Source organism: Podarcis bocagei, assembly GCF_964188305.1.
Source record: "Podarcis bocagei genome assembly, chromosome: 1".
NCBI classification, from domain to species: domain Eukaryota; kingdom Metazoa; phylum Chordata; class Lepidosauria; order Squamata; family Lacertidae; genus Podarcis; species Podarcis bocagei.
Genome location: NC_138125.1, coordinates 79,866,689 through 79,891,065, shown reverse-complemented (window position 1 = coordinate 79,891,065; position 24,377 = coordinate 79,866,689). Strand labels below are relative to the sequence as shown.

Below are 24,377 nucleotides of genomic sequence, written 5' to 3'. Positions count from 1 at the left end.
TAACAGTCTCCTTTGTGGTGCTACTTTGCCTTTGGAATGCCCTCTCCCTGGACTTACATTTGGCTTCCGCTTTTTTTATATTCAGAAACCAGTTGAAGACATTTTTGTTTACCCTCCCTTTACAGAATTATATTTTGTTGGTTTTAATAACTCACAGCTGAAACCAATCTGTGTTTTAATGATTTTGTTATCATTTGCTGATAAATCTTGTTTTATCTCTTAGCATACATTACCCTGAGCTCCTTTTGAAGGAAGGGGGGGTTCATAAATGCAGTAAACAAATAATCAATTGAATACACATTTTGTAATAAAAAGCTTGTTAATAATTAGTCTCAAGGTGCTATCAGACATATTTCTCTTTATCACAAAAGATTAGCATGGCTTTTATATTTATTTGTTTAGATATTGATTAATTACTATTCTACACAATATGAAGTTAGCCATCAGATTACTGCAGTGAACAAGTTATAGTTTAGCCTGCATGGGTTGCCTAGTAAGAGAAAATAGGACTAGCAAGGAAAAAAATAGTCTCTATAAATGCTGTCAATTTTTCTTTAGAGAACCAGAAACTAATCATTCTTTCAGGAAGGATTTTGCCTGTTGATCCTAAAAAGTACAAAGGGGGAAAACTAGAGAATGACTAACTTCATGTGAGGTAATGACATAACACCAGTTTGTGTGTTTTCATTTGCAGAGAATATTCATTTTAGCTCACAAAGTATATTATGTATGTCAATAATCTCCCGACACTCCACCGATTGTAGGGGGATGAATTCTTTGAAGAAGCTGAAACCATCTGAACATTAGGCAAAAAGTTTGGCTCATTTCACAGAAGCAGGGATGCCACCTTGAATAAAATGGGGGGGGGAGGTAAGCCCTGCCCCAAATAATTGATCACAAGATGCAGAGCACCCACACCATTTGAATGACAATGCCTATCAACTTGGGGGAGGGCAGCCCCCTCAAATATTTTATTTGTGGGCCCAAGGTCCCTTTGAGTTTGCTCCTAGGCACAGAATAAATATTGGTAGTGCTCAGAACCCTCCTGCAAGTAGAGAAAACAGCTACATACAACCTGAAAGAAAGCAAAAAAACACAGATTGAAAAAAGCAGACCATATCCTTCCCCCCAAAAGAAACCTGGCAACCCCTCCAACCAAATGAAGAGCAACAATTTTATTGGAAGGGGCAAGAGGCCTTGGAGGGGAAAGGGCCCATGTCCGCCAAGTTGGGGACCTCAGTGTTAGAGCAAAGTGATACACATTGAAAGAAAAAGAATCATGTATGCCGAGGGTAGACAACCTGGCGCCCTTCAGATGTTTATGAATTCACAGCTCCCATAAGCCCTAGCAAATGTCAGGTATAACGGAAAACAAGTGTGATCCTGAAGCAAACATTTTGAATAGAGAAAGCACATACAGAAGAGACTCATTATAAAGCTTTCATGTAAATCCCTGCAGCCTTGGAGTTAGAATAGCATAGTTGTGCTCTAAATAAACTCTGGAAATGTATTACCAGCAAAGATGTTCAGAATATTGCTCTAGGTAGTTCGCAACCCACCCTTCTTATTGCTCTGATTTCCAGAAACTAACGAAGAATAGACAAATACATTCCCACAGTTCTAGTCTGAACAGGCTGCAATAAATTTTGTATTATTCACCAAATTCCTCATGTTAAGGCTCTTTTTCTCCATATTTTAGACAGATGTGTCGATAGAAAGTACTAGTTTCTATGTTCTCTTGTCACTTCAGTTCACTAAGTAGCAGGGCCCCTCCTTGGTAGGATGGGAAATCATTCCAGTTCTGTGTGCAGAACTCCATGTCATCTAAAATTATGTAGCCAGAATTAAAACACAGTAGGACTCAAAACTCAAGCATAACACACAAAATGATGGTCACTATAAGAAGTGTACAATATACATATATATATAGTTTATTTCACACAATCTTGATAAGAGTTACAGGTATATTGGGAATCATTTACAGTTCCATAGTATATGGAGTGGCCATATAGCTTCTGATGCAAGTAACATACGTTGTGTAAAAGCGTACACTTTCCCAATCAACCCACCCGCCATTCACACAATGGATTTTCAAAGCTAATACTAGATTCAGCTACGTAGGAAAGCCTCGAGAATGCTAGGATACAGCGTTGGGTGACATACAACACTGTAGGTCACAATGGGACAAGCTAAACTACTTTAATTTTCAATCTAGTATTTCTAGTCTACCTGCATTATTGCATTTATACGCATTTTAAAAGTCAAATAAAAGAGAATACTATATGGGAAAGGAAAAATTCTTTGCTGATTTTAAGGAGTTGAGCTGCAGCCCATACAAAGTGTCCATAGAAGCATAGGCAAGATTATAAATTCAAAAAGGTACAAATTAGTTTTCTAGCTTGGTGTGTGTCAGTAGGCTTTCATTTCCTTTGCGGAAACGGAGTCACCAACAATGGACTCAAAAAGAAACCCAAATCTGCATGTTATACACACAGGCCAATTAATGTGTTAAGTGGTAAGTGGATCTGTTCATTTGCAGGGGAGGGGCGGAAATCAAGATGTTGCTTGACAAATTCAATTCAAAAAAGAAATTATATTTGGGGCCCATTAGAGATAATGGGGAGACCCTTTAGAAATACTTGTTTTTTGTAATGACCTTTGCTATGTTCATCTGATATATATTTGTTTTAGTCAAGTGATCCCCTTAAGCAGATAGCGAACGTTCAGATTGAATAAATTAGCATTTCCCATTTGCAAGTATTACTCTATGCCTTTCCCTAACTTTTGGTTTAGGAAAAGGCATAAGAATTAAAAGAGGGCAAAGAAGGTCACCACAAGTACATTTATGAAAACACAGACAAATTACAAAAGGGTTACTGAGGCAATAGTATCCCCCTTGCTCTTTTGATAGTTCAGGAGGCTAGTTGAAGCTACAGTGGTACAAAAACTGGCAAATGATAAGACAGAATTACATGGGGGGGGTGGGGTGGGAATTAAATGTATTTCTCACAACTAGGCATTGCTACAACTGTTACCAATAAACCCTGCATGACTATCCATGACTGAACTTTAATATCTAGTGTCAACGTCTGACTTCAAATCAAGGCATGGCCTTCAGTTTTGGGGACTATACTAGTCCCTATAGCAGGATTTTATTTTATTTTACTCAAGACCGTTTGGGTCTCTCTCACACTTCTTGGGGTACATATGAATGCTATCAATATGAGAGAGAATTCAGAAGAAAAATAAAAAATGTATATTGCAGCCAATGCAGGTTTTACATTCACATTAGAAGCAGAAGCTCACATTTAAAATGACCTAAGGAGACAAATTAAACATGACAACTGTCTAGCAGAGTGTGGGAAGTTCCATTGTGTGGAGAAGCTGAAGCGGGGGCCATTTGTGTGCCTTAGACAAGGGTTCAGGAAGAAGCAAAGTGTGTAAGCAGAATCCCTTCCCAATCAAATTCCACCAAGGTCTTGGCAGAGGTCTTATGGAACAGATGGGTGTGGGGCAGGGCAGAGAGTGAAAGATGGATGGAGCCAAGACGTTGGATAAGTGGTAGAAGTAACTCTTGTCAACCCACCTGCCTGCTTTAAACACATATCAAATCTGTAAAAGCTGTTGTTTTTTGGACTTAACATGACATCAGATGTAGCTTTTACCTTAATGTTTCCCTTTTCATTTCATTTGCTCCTAAATACAGAAACGCAGGTCACAGTCTCCAAGATGAGAGGAATCTTATCCCGTTTCTGCCAGTTTCCTGCTTCCAAATCCATGCCCCACCCCCCACCGTCACTCTTCCACTTCCAAATCCTGGGTGGGCTGGGTGAGCCATACACAATTAACAAATACAATTAGAGCATTTCATCCTTAGCATACATAACAGCAATGTTATGTCTGTGCCAGCTTGAAATACTGATTTTCTGTGCATGTTCAAGTCATCTCTCTATGTTCCGAATAGCAGGTCCCCAATTACCCTCATCAATTATCCTTGCTGTATTCAAGGCGGATTTTCACCACCCTTCTAATGCATGCTTAGGGGTGAAGCAAAGATTCAAATGTGCATTTCTGTTTCTGAATATGAAATCAGAGGGTGGTAGTTTTCCAAGATTATTAAATCAGAAGTAAGACTGTTACTCCTTTCCCCAAAACATGAATATTTCATTTTTTTCTGGTTTCATGCTCACAATATTGATTGGCAAAGTATGTACAGAGTATTTTATTACATTAGAAGAGCACATTAAAGAACTGAACTAGCTTCCGTCACACAGGTTTGCCTAGACACCTTAACTCTGACCTGCAGTTGGATCCATATTCTTCAGTCCACGGTATCTTGCACTGATCTATTAGTAAATACCCATTCCCAGTAAACATGGGGAACAGGATGAACCTTGGTATACAAACCAAGGCCCCCATTACTACAAGGGACTCAAGATTCACAGTCACTTTGAACTTCAGTGGAGTCCAACAACACTTTTTGTATCTAGGGCCTGCATCATACACCAAAAACAGTGACTCGTGAGTGAATTGCACTTCCAAGTTAATGCATAAAACTTTCACATTGCCCCCATTGGTAGATGCCTGGGCTCAAACCATGGGAACAGGTGGCATGCCCCAACAGCAAACAATGATATCCACACAGGAAGTGTGACACGCTCATACTTCAGCTTTTGGCATCTTCTGATAATGTGTCAAATAGTTATATATACCTACAGCTACCAAAAGCAGGTTATAAGCGAATTAGCATGCCCTGTTCAATATTAATTAAATACTATGCCCAGGATAATCCCCTACGAATTCCACCAGATTAAAATGCTATTCAATGCGAGGAAAGGATTACAAATCTCTGGCATATACAAAAACAATTTCAGATAAGTAGGTTCCTGCAATTATGACAGAAATATGGTGCACACAATCCAACCATCACTCTCTTCCTCTACTACCCCTTCTATGTGTGCTGCTCTGCCTGAGGCAGTTTCTGGCACCAGCTCCTCATCCTTCTCTCTCTCTCTCTCCTCATCCTTCTCCTTCTCTCTCTCTCTCTCTCTCTCTCTCTCTCTCTCTCTCTCTCTCTCTCTCTCCAGCCCTCCTCAGAGAGCAGGGCTTGCAATGCATTTATCTAAAAGCACACATCATCAGCCTCTGAGTGGATCAAACCTTTGTACTGGCAGACCTGCTGCCACAAGCCAAATAAAGCTGCAATCCTATACAGTACTTACTTCCCTGGCAGCAAATCCAGTACAAAGGACTCAACAGGGCCTACTTCTAAATAGGCATGTATAGGATTGCACGTTAAGAGAACCAGTGTGTCATAGAGGTTCATAGTTGGAAGACCCAAGTTCTCAGCTAGGGCTAAGCAATTTGTAGTCCTTCAGGTGCTGTTGGACTCCAATTTCCACCACCAGCAGCTAGCATGGTGAGTGGTCATGGATGATGGGAACTGCAGTCCAGCAATATCTGGAGGACCAAAGGTTCCCTAGTCCTGTTCTAAACTGGGTGACTTTGACCTAGGCACTATCTCTCAGCCTAGCCAACCTTGAAGGGTTGCTGTGAGGATAAAAGGAGGCAGTACCATGACAGCTTGGAGGAAGGGGAGAATATAAAACCTTAAGAGCAAAGGTAAGAAAAATGAGTTGGTATAGATTAATAGTTCAGCTCTTAAGCAACAGGCAATATATATATTAGTGAGTGTGAGTGTGAGTGTGAGAGTGAGTGAGTGAGTGAGTCTAGCTATTTTGGGCAAATACACCAACTTAGTAAAGTTGAAAAAGTTTATGAAAGAATAAACACAATCTGCAGCACATTCTGATTTGCTCAGCTTCTTTAAGCAGACGAAAGAGTCTGCACATGGTCAGGGACATGCATTTAGAAACTCGTAAGGCTTACCAATATAGCAGTGTTATATTCACACTTCCATAAAGCACAGATTTAGTAAATTCAGAGGACACACACACACATATTCCTCTTTCCCTCCCCTCTCCACCACCTGGCCAAATGAACGATCTCACAGTCACAGACACAACAAGGTGCCTTGTTGCAGTACAACTGACTGGAGATGCGTGGCCGAGGGCTTCTTAAGAAACTCAGGGAGCCCATCAGCCTATGTCCATAGCTGTCAACTTTCCCCTTTTCTTGCGAGGAATCCTATTCAGAGTAAGGGAATTTCCCTTTAAAAAAGGGAAACGTTGGCAGCTATGCCTATGCCCTGCCTCAATATGCCAACGCAGGAGCAGCTGAGAAGCAGGAGCAGGAGCCAGGCAAGGCGTAAGCAAGGCGAGTGCCCTTCTTTTTTCCAAAAGGGTCAATGATGGGCAGGAGTCACAATGATAACACCTCCTGGTTTACATGGAAACTTCAGGGAGGAATGTGCCACACACACATATAAAGAATGTGCAGTGCTCGTACACGGCTATTTTTTGCTGACTGCATCAGAAGATTATACTGACTAGATTTCTCATTTTAAAAGGGTCTGCTTAGAAGCAGTAGTATTCAGCTCCCAGCACAAGAGGGATTATAGTACATTCACCAGTTGGCTAACCATACATTCATTTATTGGAAGGAAACCATGGTTTCGGATGCTGCATGGTGGAATGCAAGTGGCACAAAACATGGACACTTTGTGTGAATGCAGGTGCGCAAATAATGATTGCCTTTTGCTTTTTGTACAAAGAATACAGGTTTTGTAGCTTTACAAAGACTTCAGTAAACTGTACTATATACACAGATACTCTCAAATAAGGTAAGGGTAGGAAAGCTTGTATAGGAAAGCTTGTACACATACATACACACACAAAAATACAGGTGCTTTCAGACTGGAGGTGGGTTCTGGAGAATTATTCTAGACAGTGGGACACCACAGTACTAAGCAATGACTGTTGGTGAATGATTCCCCTATAGACCTAACCTATCATGTCACAACCATAAATACGAAAGAAAGGGAGAGAAAGTTGGTCTTCAAGACGATGAACTGTAGTCCTGCCACTGTCACCATCTCATCCTATTTCATGATCAAGTTGTGGGTCCAGAGACTAAAATGCAAAAGAAATCTAGTACCCACATTAATTTATGAGCAAGTCTGTACTGCAACGAAAACTTGGCTGCTCATATCTATCCCAACCTAACAACAGAAAAAAGCTTTACAACTCCTAGTTCAATCTAATTAGCCTTTCCTTTTTTAAAAAAACAACAACAACACTAATCTGATGTCAATCACCACTTTCGCATCAGATTCAATCTAAGCAAAAATATACATGTAAGCTTCTTGTTTCAAAGGGTCATCCCTACATTACAATTTATGTCCCAATGTTCTTATGGTTAGTGGATTATCTCTGGTAGATATATTAACAAAGATACGTCAACATACATTCCACTGATCCTTTCTCCTCTCAAAGTCTGATTTTAATTCTTCAGGAAGGTCACCAATGTAGCAAGGCTAACTCAGGACACAGGGAATTTCCTCCCCTCTTAAATGCCCATTGGTTCTAATTTATTAGGGGGGGGGAGTTGCCTCAATGAATCGGTTGCCATTTTTTTTCTGCACTGAAATGTCCAGTGAAATAAATGGGATTAGCCCATTTGTCTAGCTCCTCCAGCATTAGAGTTATAAAGTGTCAGATAGCAAAAGACAACCCATCCATTTCAAATCTGTGCGCCTGGGCAGGATGCTCCATACATAAATACTTCCTAAACCATAATCCAGTTGTTGATTGGTCACAAGCTAAACAAAAGAGGAAAGCAAAAGAAAGAACAAACCAACCAACCAGCCCATAATTGCTTCTTACTTTCCCCTTCCATACATGGCATACAATGACAGGTCAACCTTCCACAGCGAAGCGCTAGCATTCATCCCAAATCCATAAGCACAGAACGCCTCCTTGACTTCCACATATTTTGAATCATGTTGTTTTAAGTATCAATGGCATCAAGTCCTGCATAAGAAGTTTACCAGCACAGGACCAGGTTCTTCAACAGAAAATGCTCCACTAAAGTTGCAGTGCTCATTGAAATCCGCAGCCAGGCTGCTATACATCACCATGCCCATATATTGCACGGTGGGATGGCAAGGCTACCCTATGGCTTTCAGCAGGCCATGCTTGCTTCTTGACCTTTGAAAGCCCCCCGTGCTCCTGCTGCTACTTTGAAACTTAGGCAAGGGGGGACAGAGTGAGCACATTAATGCTATGACGAAACGCGTACTAGGGACACCCTATCCTCCTTGGATCAGGAAAGAAGCTCTAGCTTGTGAGCATTCTCACACCACTTTACAGTGTGTGCTGGAACAGAGATGGCAACAGGTGACCCTGCCGATGGGAAATTCTCCGTTTCCACCTGCTCTACCACAATCCAGCGTAACCAAGCTGAGAACTCTAAGTGACCCTGAAGCCAACCTCGGGACAAAAGGTGGGGAAGGAAAGGAAAACAGCGAAAGAGCTCATACGGACCAGAGAAGAAAAGCCATCTATACACATTGCTGCTAGCTGAGTTATATTACACAAAAGAGCAGAAGCCCACCAAGTGCCCGCGCTAGGCCAATGCTGGCGCATCTGCTTTGAGCAAGGCAGCGGCCAGCATTGCAGTTTGTACCTACTTAGATCTTTCTCTCTATATACGGCATATTTATAGGTATGTATAGAGTTTACCACATGCATTTTGTTTCAAAAGGAACTGTACATTCAGCCCAGGGTTATTCCTCTCCCCTGCGCTTCTTGGGCGCAATTTATTTTTTCCGGGCAAGGAGAGCCACTCCCACAATCAGAGCAATGGCAGCCACGGCCGCCCCTCCGACAATGATCAGAGGCTTCATGTTCTCAAAAATGCTGCTGCCCGGAGACTCCTCCGCATTGTTCCCTTTGTGCTCAGAGTCAGCGGGATGACCTGCGGCCTCTGCACCCTCCGCCGCTCCCCCAGCAGAGCTAGGCTTCATGTTGCCGTGGTTGTTCAGCATGGTCGCCTCACTGGCTGCCGCCGTTGCCGCCTTTTTTGCTGGGGTGGTGGCAGGAGGAGCCGGCTGCTCCTTTGATGGGGCTTCTTTCTTATCGGCAGCTGTGGCAGGGCCAGGGTTGGGCTTCTCTGGCTTCCCTGAGCTGGCGGTCTTGGCATCGGGCTTATTTCCACCTCGGGTGCTTCCTTTGGACTCCATCTTGCTCAGCTGCACAGCAGAGGCCACCCACTCCTGCTCTCAGACCAAACCAAAAGGGGTGGTAGGGAGGCACAAAGCAGGTTGGACTGACCCCGGCTCCCTTCACTTGGCCCTCGAGCCAAAATCCCAATAAAAAAGGATCCGCCTCAAAACTGCTTGGCCTTGTGCAGCTATAATTCCGTGTTCCTGGAGGGCGCCCTGCTCAAACAATATGCCGCTGGATCATGTTATAGAACCTGCAAGATAAATTAGAAATACAAAGGTCAGGTCACAAAAGACATCAAGAGCAGTATCCCATCTTTTCAGACCTGGAGACACACATTTTGCCCAGACATGTATTTCAGGACTCACTTCTTAATATTTTGCTATATATTTGCATGGTAACATAGTGTTGATGTTGCAGTAGACCTATTGAGGCCAAATATCAACCCTGTCATACTAGACACCAGTCAATGATCTAGGGTGCGTATTTTTTATATTATTTTATTTCATAAAATTTAAACACTGCCTGATTGTTTAAAAAACCCTCAAAGCAGTTTACAAAAAATAGGAATGAAAGAAAAACATTATCTGTAATTTTTTAAAAAAATCAAGCTAAAATAACAATAGACGGGGGAAAAGATAAAAACTCGCACCAACTTTCTAAATATCTGGGTAGGCTGATCTAAACAAAAAATGTTTGGGGGAGGCCTCTGTATTTTACTTTCTAAGAAAAGGCGGTGCTCATTTATGGCGGCTACTTACTTTGAACTGTGCTGCCAAGTATGGCTGGCAAACAGTCTCCTGTTCCGAAGAGCCTGCAGCGAAAGACGTAAGAAGGGGCCGTGGCAGCTGCTGGCCACTGGGGCTGGTAGGGCGGAAGACAGGGAGCCACAGCCAATGACAGAAGCAGCACACAACTTCTAGTATTGTCCCCACCCTCCTCCCCGCTGACTTCTACAGGGCAGCACCGAGTATAAGGAGGGGGAAGCTGAGAGCCAGCAGCACCCTGTGGGTGGGTTGTAAGTAGGTGGGGACTAGCTGAGTGCAGACTGGAGATGGCAAAAGCAGTGCCTCATTTTCTCCAACAGACTCCGCTGAGAAAGAGAAATAAACAGACAAGGTGGGACGAAACATGGGCACCTGATGGCAGTGGTTTAATATGTCAGTAGCTCCAATGGCATGGTACCTTTTTTGACCATTTTTGCTCATCAGTTTCAAGCCTGGACCCAGAAGGGGACACCGCCACTCCTTTAGTCTCCCACGCCACACTCCAGAGACCAAGTCCCAGAGGCTCCCAACATCACACTAGCAGTAAATCTTGGGAGAATCAAAATCCCAGAGGCAAGGAACAAACACCCTGGGAATTATTGGAAGGTTGTAGGAGACATGCAGCACAATCCTAGGCATGTTGACAAATTTCACTGAGCTCAGTGAAGGCAAATTTCACTAGGCAAATTTCACTGAGCTCAGTGGGATTCACTTCCTATTAGGAGGAAGGAAAGTAGTTCAGTGCTTTGCATGCAGAAGGTCCCAGGTTCAATTCGTGGCATCTTCAGGTAAGGCTGAAAGACCCCTGTCAGAAACCCAGGAGACCCACTGCTAGGTAATGTGGTAGCTTATATGAAGCTAGATGGATCAATGGCTACCTATGCATTGATTGATAGGTGTTCTTAAATTTGCAACCTCCATTTTAGAGGTCCTTGATAATAAGCTTTCACAAATCCACAATGAAATCTTGGTGTGTGTGTGTGTGTGTGTGTGTGTGTGTGTGTGTGTGTGTGTCCCACATACAATGTGTGATGGGAAAATATTGGATTATTTCCATTGCCCTTGAAAAATGCAGCATCCGAAGGTCATTGGGATGATGGAATTGATCAAAACTTGTTGGCAAGGTCTTAGATGGCTCATGGCCTTTTCAAGAATGTTGCAAGGTAAGCTTTTCCCAGTCTCCATCCCAGGTCAAATAACGTTTAGGAAAGGTTTTCAACTAGCACGGCCAGCTCAATACATTTTGCTGCCCAAAGCAGGTGCATTCCCTCCCTTGTCCATTTTACATAATTATGCTAATAGCTCACTCATACTTCAAGACAGGGCAGCATCTTCCACCACACCCAGGGCAGAAAGCTAGCTTAGAGGGGACAGGTCAGGGGGCACCCTCCATTGTCAGAGGCACTATGCCTCTGACTACCAGTTCATGAGAACTGCAGGTGGGCTGAATACTATTTCACTCAGAACCAGTTTGCTGGCTTCTCACAGACATTTGATTGGCTACTGTGAGAGGAGGATGCTGATCTTGATGGGTAATTGGCCTAAGTCAGGGTCTCTTCTAATGGTGCTGTCTACTACATGTTGGGTGAAAGCACCAGGAGAGACAGGCAGGCCATCATTGCCACCACAGCAAAACTGCTGGAGGTTTCAGGAACAGCTGCATACAGTTTTTCCACCAACAAAGTTAAATATAGACCTATAATATATCCAGCAAAAAAAGAAAAAAGAAAATGAAAATATCCTGGTAATCCTCTCCCATCATCCTCTTCCAAGATGGAAACAAGTAGAAAGAGTTTATGTATTTTTATCATTCGAAACAGGGTTGTGACAGTACATTTCTATGCAATATTTAAACTAGATTACCTTTTTTGAGCAAGGGAGTTTTAGAACTCTGCATTTTGATTCTGTTTCTCTCTCTCTCTCTCTGTTTTTGAACTCTGCTCAAAGTCAAGCTGGAGGGTACCTGAATATAATTTGATAAAGCTCCAGCTTGCTTACCAAGTTACCAAGTTTAAAGTCAGGACCCTTCTCTCTCTCTCTCTCTCTCTCTCTCTCTCTCTCTCTCTCTCATGCTGGGTCCCCATCAAACAGGACATGGCCCATTCACACACGCACACTCAAAAAGCATGAACAGCTTTTTTTTTAACAATCCCTGCTCCCCATCCCACCTCCAGAGAATTGCACCCACCGCACCACTCTAGCAACAGACCTGGCACAACTGGCACATACCAAAGCTCCATAACCCACAGTCCACAGAAAAACATCAGATTCTAACAGTGCAGCACGTCTTAAATTGCATTTGCAGCTCACCAGTGTCCCCCGGGTGCACCAAAGCACCCTTGGGAGGCTGCAATTTTGAGCAGACAAAGAGTGGGAGGGGGACTGCTAACTATTCCCCTATGAGCTGCTTTTCCTAGCACTTAGTTTGAAATAGCTAGAAATTAAAAGCAAAGCCATAAATAGACTAGAGGAGGCCTTTTAATTACTTATGACTCAGCCAACCAGAACTTGAAAAAAGAAAGCTCAGCTTGGTCATCACTGAAGCCCCAACGAATGAACCACCACAGATTAAGCATCACAGAGCAAGTATTCTGCCTCCAAATACCAGGCTGGGGGGGGGGACCTTGATATTACAGATCCTAAAATGTTGTATCTTGGATAAAGCTTCCTTTTCCAAGAATAGGTTCCTAGGAAGTAAGAGCCTCCAATGGGGTAGGTGGGTCAGTGATCTGGCAGCTTGAGTGGGGGTGGATGGTTGATAAAATGGAGATTTTGATTAATCTGCACCCAGCTACATGGTTCGTACTTTTCTCCTGGAGTTGTGCACCTGGACAAGGGAGTGAAACCCCTTATTACATAACATATACCATCATTGTAAAATTTTGGATAGAACGTATTAGGCAGCATAGGATCAATGCAGGGCAAGCACTTTAGCCATGTTCCCCAAATTTTCAAGTGATTGGAAAGAGCCAAAGCTCAGCAGTAGAAGCATCTGCTTTGCATGAAGACAGACCCCAGTTCAATCTCTGCAATCTCCAGAAAGAACCCTGGTGAGCCTCTTCTGCCGGTCAGAGTAGACAACGCAGAGCAAGGTGGAGCACTTGGTCAGAGTCCACATAAGGCAGCTACCTATGTTCCTAAGTGAACTCGGAATGGCAGCCCTCTCAGTTTTTGCCATTCCCCCTTCCTATGCCATTTAACTGCGGCCTTTTTATTCATAGTTCTCCTAGCGCAGCATCCTGTACCGAGGAGAGAACATGCAAACACGGCTGAGAGAGCCAGCCCCCACACTCCTCCACCCCCTCTTTTCACTTTGTTTAGCAAGCTGCAGTGGCATTCTCCCCTTCCAAATTACTAGCTTGCACTAAGCTGTTTGGTATGTGCAAGCAAAGAAAAGAGGAAGCAGAATAACAAAGCCAATAATTTATAAAGGGGGAGGGGGGGAGAGAACAGATCCATAGCCACATTGTCTTGAGGGGAAGGCTTCTTTGAGAGGGCTGTTTCTTCTGGAGCGGTACAACAGAAACAAGCAACTTTACTGTAAAAATTACAACAAACAAACAGAACACTGATAAATTCAGGGCAGAGAGGAGTGGGGGAATGAATTCATTGAAATGAATGCATAAATCTTCATCCCACACTCTGTGTGTGTGTGTGTGTGTGAGAGAGAGAGAGAGAGAGAGAGAGAGAGAGAGAGAGAGAGAGAGCGCGCTTGGCTTTTCCAGCAGGGGAAGGGAAAGTTAGGATGTAATCCCAACCTCCTTTTGCTGGGAGTAAACCCTGGCGAATTAAATACAATTTAGTTATGAGTAGACACGATTAGGATTGCTCTGCTCTCACTATATATATGTTGTTTCAGTAAAGTGCTAGCTCCTGAAAGGGATCTGGCTATTGCAGTGGTGACTCAAGAGGTAGGGAATAATCTGATATCCACTTACTTGGGAGAATGCTCCATTGAAATCAAAATGGAATTTACTTTTGATTTGAAATTTATAGAATTGAATAGTAGGCTGTTTTTCGTTTGCTTTTTACAGTCAAGAGGGTGAGGGGGGCAGAATCCCCCCCTTCCTTTCATCCCACTCCTGAAACTCCACCTCCACACTGAGTAGCACCAGCAAGGCTCTAGAGCCACCAACAAGCACACATCTCTTAGGGTATCAGAACACACTGCAACATTTTGTTGCAGGCCACACTTGTTCCTTTTAACAGTGAGCTCAAATCACTCAATTTCAAAAGGCGCCAAAATGGCTAGAATGTGGGGGAACATTAAGAAAAGTTTTGTGCTCCATAGTGCCATCTGGTGTTGCATGTTTATAATGCATTTACAAAGCTGTTGTTGTTGTTGTTTACTAATGTAGCTGAGTCCTGGGGCTGTTTCAAGGGGGACTCCATTCTCTCAAAACTCCCACAACCCAGAGCAATGAGTATTGAGCATGCTTAATGGCTTCCAGGAACCACGGAATATTGATTGCCAATGATGGAAATAAACAATTGGCTAGCTTAAATGCCTTCTAGCTAAAGGCTGGAGTCGTGGAGGAAAGGGATTGGGGGGGTATACTTCCATATTTTGTTGGGGGTCCTACTGGTTCTAATAAACCTGACCACTGCAATTCTTGGATTTCTGCTTCCCTTCCTGCATTTGTCATCTCTTCCTTTCTCCAGAAGCCTAGAAATTTAATCTGTCCCTTTTATTTTCCCCTGTCTGTGCTGCTGAAAGATATCTACCCTACACCAAATAGATGAGTCACACTAGTTTTTCTGTAAAGAGCCATAATTACAAAAAGCCTGTTCTCTTCCCCTTCAACAGTCATTTTCCAGGGTCCATTATCCCCTTCTTGAAAGATGTCAGACTAGAAACAGGGGCAGGCACAGCACAAGAAGCTCAGGACTCTTGGTCAGAGGGGAAAATCAATATTCTGGAAGGGGTTCAAGTTAGAATATTGCAGCCCATTGCAACAACCATTTCACAACGAAAATTTTCGTCTCAGCATCACAGAATGCTGGATTAAAAAGGCCTTTGGTCTGATCAAGCAGGGCTATTATGTCCTTATAGAGGCCCACTCAGATTAGTACTAGCTTTACATGGGTTAGCAGGATTGGCCCAGATAACAGAAGTATTGTCCAACCAAAAAAACGCTCCTATAGATCTATAACCCTGCAATACAGTGTCTCTGTTGTGCTTCCTGTTTGCCAGCAACTGTTCCTCACTGCAGCAACAGGTAGAAGCACCTGGAAGTACCTTGGAATCAATGTACAAAAGTGCCACCTCAAGAGTAGAAAATTGTGTGCACACTAATTAGGGTGGCTCCAATACATGCTAAGAGAAGACAATGGGCAGTTTGCTGAAATGTTTAGGGGAAATTCCTGCCTTAATAATATTGCTAGCTAACTAGTTGAAATGGAGGGTGAGGCTCCTGCATACACAAATAGTAGTGGAAGAAGAAAGAGCAGGGGGAGATTTGAGTAGATGACTTTGTCACATCCAGCTGAGCAAAGCTGAGCTGCAACTGCAAAAACTCCCAGTTCTAACACAACTATTCAAAGGCTACAGGCACCCTTTTTCCCTTTGTCAGCTACTGAGCAGTTCATGGAGCTGCTGCTCTAAAGAGAAACCACACAGCATCTATCTCCAGGTGTGAAAGAGGGCCAGTGGTTGCTTTACAAACACATTTCCCAGCCCACTAGATCTGTGTCTTCAGCAACCAAGTCAGGAATTAAAACCAAAACAGCTGTAGCCTTGGCAGGGGAAGGAAAGGGTTGAACTCCTCCCACCCCAAGCACTGTGGTCCTGGTGAAGATTGTGTTTCTGTTACCTGATGTTATTTTTTAAAAAAATCTGACATAGCTAAAGAGAATGTGAGTGTCATGTTGGCTTTGACAGAAAGTTAAGTGCAGTCCAGATTCTCATCAACCGCAGTAGGAGTAGGATTCTTCCTCCCCTCCCCCCACCACTAAACAAATTAAGAGCAATCTCCAAAACCAGCCCCAAATGATGACAGCACAGAAAGATTCAACAAGCAATGTATGGTCAAGGACTTGTCAGTGATGGCCCCTCATATCCAGACAGCATCTACAAATGTATCAACTGCTAACAGACAACTGCCTTCACCAGACTGGTCTCCTCCACATATTAGACTTCCAGCTCCTTGCCACCATGCTGCATGTGCAGTCATGATGGGAGTTGTAGTCCAACAACATCTAGAAAGCACCGGGTTAGGGAACCCACCACCAAACCAATAGCGGCCTAGTGAAGCTTCCCCGCCCCTCACTCTTTGAACTGTGGACACGTCACTCTGAAGTAAACAGGGACAGTCAGGCTATTCACCTCCTGCGGGGCTCCGGGCACTGAAGTTTCAATCCACTATGCTCATGACTTCTGGTTTTGTTTGTTTTTTGTTAGTATTATTGTTGTCCTCTCAAGTTGTGTGCATCTCTCCCAGAAAACAGAGAGCTTTTCCTCCATCCATTCTAATTCTTCTCCCATCAAAACTCTCTGGCCTGTGCCTTCTTAAGCAGCTGCTCTTCTTCAGCGTCTCAACAGAGTGATGCCTCAGATCACTTCCTGTGTCAGAAAGGAAAACAGCACCCAGGAGCCAAGCAAAAACGAACAGCCACCAACTTTCTTCCCACCTACCAAGCACTGCCCATTTTGACAAGCAATTCTATGCTCAGAGACATTTGAAGGACTAAGCAATTGTATTTGTGAACAAGACCTTGGTTTATAAAACTAGGGGTATCCATGTTCTGACCCTGGAACCGATACCCTTTTGTAGACTTTACAGCAGCTGAAGTTGAACCTGGAAAAGTCATTTTCAAAACCTGTCTTAATTATCACTTTAGCCAAGTTACCATATCTCAGGGCTCTGTCGAGACACCAGCTGATATGGGCAAGTGACTCTTCTGACTGGATCCACCTGCCTTGTGTGGAAAAGCACATGTGTACTCTTTGTTTCCCACAGATTCCCATCAGCATCAAGGAAGCCTGCGTATGCAAGTTGTCACATGTGATCTCTGCAGAGGCTGCACATCTGTCACCAGGCCAGAGATACTTCCTGTATAGGGATTTTGTGACACACAAAGCAGCCTTTGGGACCACGTGGCGGTTTTGCAGCACACCGTGAAATGTTTTTGCAAAACCATCATCGCTTAGTCAGCTTAGTCAGGAAGCAATGCTGACCCATTTTTTAAATATATATTTATGACACACTCTCTAGGCCCACCAGTCTTTTCCTTTTGAATTCTGACACAGCCCACAGAGTCTAATGCTGGCAATTGCTTTAACAAACTGCGATATCAGAGAGCAGGAAAGAGACAGGCCTGTCCCCTCAGAGTTCACTTTCCCTTTTCATGTTGATCATGACACTGCGCTTGAACATTGGCCACACTTTCTCAAGGTGCAGAAGGAAAACCCCAGAATCCCATACAGCCCAGTTCCATGGTCATGACAAAATGGCTGCCACAGTACTTCTACCCCTTAGCAGAGCAAATAGTCAGTTAGTCAGGGCAAGTGTGTACAGTCAGCAGCATCAAGTGATTGAGTCTGTCCCCAAAGAGAAAAAGCTCAACTTCAGGCTACAAGTAGGTGGTTCCATCTTTGAATAGTCACCTGTAAAATATTTCCTGACCCATAAAAAGGGTTGTCAGGGAGATGGGCTCTGCCCTAGAACTCGGCCTGGCATACTGGTTTACTAAGTGCCAAGGACTGTATGTGTCGGATTCAAGCATGAACCTCCCCTCCCTCAAGCTCGTATCTTGTCACTTGATTTTACCAATTGTATAAACAGGCATTTCCCCCCACTGGATGGGGTTGGGGTGAAACTCATAATTTAGTGAGTTTCCAAATCTTTGGTTGCAGCCGTCCTACTACAGCAGGGTTTCCCCATGTAAGTTATGACAAAATTGTTAAAATAAGCCTGCACACCAAAAAAAACCCCACAATGTATGAGAGCAGGGGATGGGCAATCTGTGGCACTACCTGTGCACGTCCTTATTTCATGTGGTCCATAACTTAATTTCACATGGGTGGGAAGGAGGAGAAAAATAGGGGAAAGGGTTTAAGGGAGAGAGAGAGAATGAAAAGTGTGCTAGAAAGAGAGGGAAAGCTGTGCCCCTCCCTTACCTTTGTCTCAAGCCCTACCCACTTTTGACTCTGGCCCACTACCACCAATATGTAGTTCCAACAGATTATGCTTGAGGGGAAAAGGCCCTCTACAAAAAGTTCCACACCCCTGCAGTAGACTGTGTTTTTGACTACAAATCCCATCGTTCCTAGCTAGCAGGACTAGTGGTCAGGAATGAGGGGAACAGTAGTCCAAAAACAGCTGGAGACCCAGGTTTGGGAAACCCTGCACTAGAGCCTATAGCACGTGTGGCTAACCTTTTTCAGCCTAAGGACCACACAAGAGATTTGGGCAACTCTCCAAGAGTAGTGGTGTGTCCACTGCACACTCCCTTATGTGCACACCCACCACACATAGAGATACAACACACACTCTATTGGGAGAGGAGTTGCTCCTTCAAAGCAGGTAGGACATCCCAGAATCTTCACTGAGAGTTAACAAATTAAGACAGCAGAGCTGTGAAGAACAAAATGGGGGACCTCGTTACTGGAATAACTGGCAGCTGGGAGGAAGTCCCATCATCAGCACATAGCATCACTGGGCAACTGCCAAAGCCTCGGGACCCTGGCAAGACCCACTGAGTAGGCTCCTTTCAATGAAATCCACTGTGGCTCCCATTGGGGGTCTGAAAACCCTCATCTTTGTTACCTAGAGCAATGCTATGTTGGGGCACTTTGCAAAATCATACCCAAAGCTCACAAGTGTGCTGTCGCTGTAGCTCCCCACCTGAAGAGGCCATCAGCATAGCATGGAGCCTGCTCAGGGGCATTTGGCTGAGGGTGTCCTCAGGCCTGAAGTCAACCCTGCAGGGTTTGATGAGTGGCCTGAAGTGTGTGCATTATCCTGTCAGATCTGTTCCTAGCTCAGGATAAACAAAAGTGTAAACCAACTCTCAGTCCTCCAATATAAGCATGTCATCTTTTCCATCTCTGGATGGAGTTAGGGATACTTAATTGCCACACAGAGTTGTTGCCCTGGACAGGCTATTAAGCTTGCAAAGGCATAAAGTTGGCATAGAAGTTGGTTCATCAAACATGAGTTCAGTCTGACTGAGTCATAACACTGTCACCCTGCCACCTGCTTTCTTTTCTTTCTGTATACAAGCCATGGCGGGCCCATGGACTTTTCCTTCTCTCTGCTTGTTGAATACAGAGATAGATAAAACCATAAGAAGAAGAACAAAAAACTCCAGCGCCACAAAACAATGATGAACAATGGCTCCATTGAGAATGATGGCTCTGTTTATCTTATCATCGTTCCTGATAACTAGTAACTTCTGTTTCCCTGTAACTCAATTCAAAGCTATGCCCGAGATGTGTCACCCAACAATTCCCCTGTTTGCTCTGCTATGGCAGACAAATGACTGGGTTGGAAATCTTGCAAGGCCCCAAACGTTGCAGGCGCTGGCTCAAAACTGCCGTGTCACACTTGAAATTCAAGAAGCCATTGCAGACAAGAGATCCTGACCCAGCTTGAGGCAACGACCTTTAGCAAAGAACAGCACAAGCTCCCTGGGGTGGCCATGGAAAGCTCAGGCCTACTCAGACTCTACCTCACTAACCAACAAAAACTGTGCTTCCCCTCTTACTTATTCCCCAGAAATAAGGACATTATCTAGTGGAAAATATATAAGCATCATTGAATCATCATCCATGGCCGAATCGCAGCTATAAAGATGTGTGTTTTGCCAAAAATGTTATTCTTATTTCAAACCCTTCAGGTCGTGGACAGAATGGAATGTTTTGGAAAATGGCAGAAGGATATCTCTAAGTTTGTCTGGCAGGGCAAAAAGCCCCGAATAAAATTCAAAATACTAACTGACTCAAAAGAAAGAGGGGGGTTTGCCCTGCCGGATTTAAGGTTGTACTACGAAGCTGCAGCCTTCTGCTGGTTGAAGGATTGGTTTTTGTTGGAAAACACCGATGTCCTAGATCTGGAAGGGTTTGATAATGTGTATGGTTGGCATGCATACTTGTGGTATGACAAGGCGAAGGTTCACAAACTGTTTAGAAACCATATTGTCAGAAAATCAATCTTTGCCGTCTGGATGAAGTACAAGGACTTATTAGAAAGCAAGACCCCGAGGTGGTTATCACCAGTGGAAGCCAAGATTTCTAAAAAAAGGCCCAATATGGAGGCCTACTGGCCAAAATATTGGGAATTGATTGAAAGAGTTGGAGATAATTGGAAGCTCCAAAGCCAGGACAAACTAAAAAATAAGGTGCGAGATTGGTTACATTATGCTCAAATTCAAGAGGTATTTAAAATGGATAAAAAAGTGGGTTTTCAGTTGGAGAAATCGAAACTGGAGACGGAGTTACTAGAACCAAAGACTAAGGTACTTTCGAGGATGTATGACTTGCTGCTTAAATGGAACACACAGGATGAGACAGTTAAATCTGCTATGATAAAATGGGCACAGGATGTAGGACACAACATTATGTCTGAGGACTGGGAAAGGTTATGGAACACCGGTATGAAATTCACGGCATGTAGTGCCTTGAAAGAGAACATTATGAAAATGGTATACCGGTGGTACATGACCCCAGTCAAGTTGGCTAAAATATATCATCTTTCTGATAATAAGTGTTGGAAATGCAAGGAGGCAGAAGGGACATTCTTTCACCTCTGGTGGACCTGCCCGAAAGTAAAGGCCTTTTGGGAAATGATACATAATGAGCTGAAAAAGGTATTCAGATATACCTTTTCTAAGAAACCAGAGGCCTTTCTTCTGGGCATGGTGGACCGGAAGGTGCCAAAGAAGGATAGAACTTTGTTTATGTATGCAACCACAGCAGCAAGGATCCTTATTGCAAAGTTCTGGAAGACACCAGATTTACCCACACTGGAGGATTGGCAGACGCAGCTGATGGACTACATGGAGTTGGCAGAAATGACTGGCAGAATCCGAGATCTGAGCGAAGAAACAATGGAGGAAGACTGGAAAAAATTTAAGGACTATTTGCAAAAATACTATAAGTTGTTTGAATGTTAAGATTTGCACGATTAAGAAACGTCACGCTTCTGCAAATTATCTAAGTAAATGATAAAGTAAGTAATGACGAAAAAAACGAGATAAATTAGAAACAAAATATTATGTTTATTAAAAGTCTTGAAAACAAACTACAAATTTCTGAAATTGGTAACATAATAAACTCAAAGGTACAATAAGATGTGAAACAAGATAATAAATTGCTGAACTGGTTAGAATAATGAAAGCAATGTTGAGAGGATGCGAGGAGGTCCAAAAGAAAGTGAATTTGATGATATTTAACTTTTGTCTTCTTTTTTCTACTTTTCTTCATATATATATATAAAAAAAAATGTTTCTTGTATGTTGCTATGTAAATTAACCTGTTAACCTATGGAAAGAAACGCAATAAAAAATTTTACAAAAAAACATTGAATCATCATCCACACACTCTCTCCATGAGGGATTATTTATTGCAATGTTATTGAGGGGGGGAAAGAAGCCAGTAAATTCTTCCTTCCTTCTGCTGCAGCGAGCAAAGGCCTGACCACAAAGAAATGGAGGCCTGACGCTTGCCAAGAGGCAGCAATGGAAAAATGCCAGAGGCGCAAGTGATGGTAAAGGAGACCAAGAACGCCAGGACTCTATGAGAGTCTTGAGTTTTATTGTTGCCACATCTTTAGAAGATAGCGGTAGAAGTAGCTTTCAAAGTAGCTTTCATCCAGAACTCATTGGTGAAAGCATGAAAATGCAGGCCCAAGAGATCAGATGTTCTGCATGGCTAATAATAAGGAAAGCCTGCAAAGAAGCTGGTTGATTTCTGGGCATCCTAGATTCCCTTAATTGCTCCACCAGCACCACCCACAATGGCAGAAAGAGAATGAATGCTCCCCTTCTTTTGGCAACTATGTAAAGGAGATGATCATGTAACCCAAGCTTGGGAAATACTGAACAGCTATGATATACCAAAACACGCGCCCTAAGGCTGTTCAATAAAAAAATAAGAGCAAATACCTGTGCAAGTTAAGCATTACTGAATCCCCATTAAAGAACAAATAGAAAACCTGCATGAGGAAGGGTGTGCTGAATTAAAAGGAACTTGAGGGCACATAGCTTGCTCTGAATTGTTACCCAATTTGTATTTTGGATCTCTGGTGAAGGTATTCCATAGAGTGCTATGGGACAGGAATGTTCTAGATATAATAAAGGTATCAATTGTATTTTGCTGAAACTATAATTCAGAGTTATGGAATAAGGGCCAGGCCTTCAAAATAAACAACCTCAAGCAATCCTACCCCAGCAGTGCAGTTGTACACATGTCCACTCTGATTTCAATGGGACTTACTATAGCTGAAGGGTGAAGATTTCCAGAAATCTCCAGTTTTCAGTTAGTGAAGTACGCTAATACCTCCTAGCAATTGCAGGCTGCTCAGCATTGGGGGGAGGGTCAGCCCTCGTTTGAGAGCTTTAAAGCCTCAACTTCTGAATGCTTGGAAAAACCTGGCACTCTTTTTTAAAGGAAAAGGCCACACCAACAGGTATTTTCCAGGCACAAGGTGAAGAATACATGGCAGTACGAAGGCAGAAATACACTAAATATTAGAACTTCCAGCATCATACAGGTGCCCCATAGCTCAGCATGAATTCAAATACCCACTAGGTTGAGTGTTTCCTCCTCCCCCTTCCCCCAGGAACAATGCACAAGGGCCTATTCTAGAGCTAAGAGCAACTACCACTTTACCACTAGGTTCCTCCCATTTCCCAACTAGTTTTCGATAGATGTAAAATATCAGAAGAAGTGTGCATCATTGAACTACCCCTTTTGTTTTAATAGAATTTTACAGGCGCAGATACACACTTTTCTAGCATAAAGTGGAGGGGGGAGGGCATACAACCCTAAGCTTAAAATTTCAAAAGGTTTGATCAAGCAAGCCAATGTTTGGTTTGGCATCTTACATGCAGGATTGATGGCTAAATAAGGAAAGAGAATGAAACACCCAATGCAAAATACAGCATAAAGGATTATTCAAGATAGAAAAGTGTGCCATTAATGTTACAAGATTAAAACAAAGAGTGGTGCCTATTTCTCTCCCAATTCTATCTATTTTTAGTTTATAAAAGATGCCTTAAATAAACACACCTGATTTCACAATAGCATCAGCCCCACTTTCTAAATTTAAATTATAAAAAATAGCTGCGTTGCTAGATTGTGCCAGCATGCTCTAATTCTCATCTATTTCTCAGGGACGGGTGTTAAATCTTCTGCTGAAAAAGTCTTGCCAGAAATTCTCCTGGGCAGCCACTGCAATCGTTATGCTTGGGCAGCACTGGCTGCACAATGACCAAATCAAAACGCAGATGACGTTCTGCCGTGCTATATAACCCCCAGGTTAGGTAGGACGTCGGTATTCGGCTTCTGCTCACACCCACCATCTGACCTTCAAGGAAGAAAACGTGGCACAGGAGCCCTGGGTGTAGAACTCAAAGCGCATTTCACAGGTGTTCTCCCCCTGCCCCCGCCCCGTTCCTACTTTGCTCAGGTGCCATCAGTTGCCAGAATCAGGGCAAATGCACCAAGGAAAGCCAGGGCTGCCGACTGAAATGCTTTTATCTTAGCAACCCAGTGACCTCTCCCGCTCTCAGAGATGCCCAAGCAGCTTTAAACAACCAGCTCTACCTCTATTCACCTGCATGCAAAAACATTCCCCTCCACCATCCCCCCCTCCTCCGTGCACATCCCTCTTTGCCTGCCTATTTCCCTTACTGGGTGGGGGGTGTCTTCTATAATGTTCCAGAAGGCCGAGGGTAAAACAAACGACCCATACCTTTACTTCCACCTTAGGGCTTCTGTTTGCTGATGTCACACCTTGGAAGCTGGCTGTTCCGCAGAGAGGAGGAACGGATGAAGAGCAGGGGGAAAGGAGGGGGAGGAAAATACCCTGGGAGTTTCCCACAATGCCTCACTGCAGACCCGCATGAAGCTGAGGAGGAGAGAGGCGGGGAAGTGGGCGGGGACACCCCGGGTGGGCGGGGCCAAGGGAGGGGCCGAGGGCGGTGTGGGAGGAAGAGGCGAGCCGCGATAGGTCCTGACGCTCTTTTCAGGCTGAATGGCTGCAGGGAGTCGAGTTTGCAGCTGGGAACGTGGTAGGAGGGAGGCCTGGCGCCGTGTGGGTGGGAGGCTGCTGCTCAGGAGCCCCCGGTGACTGGGCTCCTCGTTGAGCGGGAGCGGAGCGTCGCCCAGTATGAAGTAGCGCCAGCAGGCACTGTGTTATCCTATGAAACGCAGCCGCGAGATCTGTTAATGTGTGTATTCGAGAGGATGCGAAAAATGACCGTGCACACTGTTTTGCGAACTTTCGTGCCACTCCTCTTCGACGGGCACAAAATAGATTGG

The 24,377-nt window shown here is 43.8% G+C and overlaps 1 protein-coding gene across 4 annotated transcripts; it reads right to left on the bottom strand.

The window, feature by feature from the left end:
- Window positions 1-1,908: 1,908 nt before the first annotated feature.
- CEND1 (cell cycle exit and neuronal differentiation 1) lies at window positions 1,909-23,966 on the bottom strand. Of its 4 annotated transcripts, XR_014010386.1 has the most exons (3): window positions 23,809-23,966; window positions 3,167-9,378; window positions 1,909-3,127 (listed from the first exon to the last, which is right to left on the bottom strand). XR_014010386.1 is itself a non-coding variant. In XM_081203391.1 (2 exons), exon 2 carries the CDS (start codon window positions 9,140-9,142, stop codon window positions 8,720-8,722), a length of 423 nt encoding a protein of 140 aa, XP_081059517.1. In that variant the 5' UTR covers window positions 9,143-9,378; window positions 23,809-23,966; the 3' UTR covers window positions 1,909-8,719. The 4 variants fall into 4 exon arrangements, 3 of the variants coding, with proteins under 3 accessions (XP_081059517.1, XP_081059519.1, XP_081059518.1); XM_081203391.1 differs by having other exon boundaries at window positions 1,909-9,378; XM_081203393.1 differs by lacking the exon at window positions 23,809-23,966 and adding an exon at window positions 23,515-23,766 and having other exon boundaries at window positions 1,909-9,378.
- Window positions 23,967-24,377: the final 411 nt, after the last annotated feature.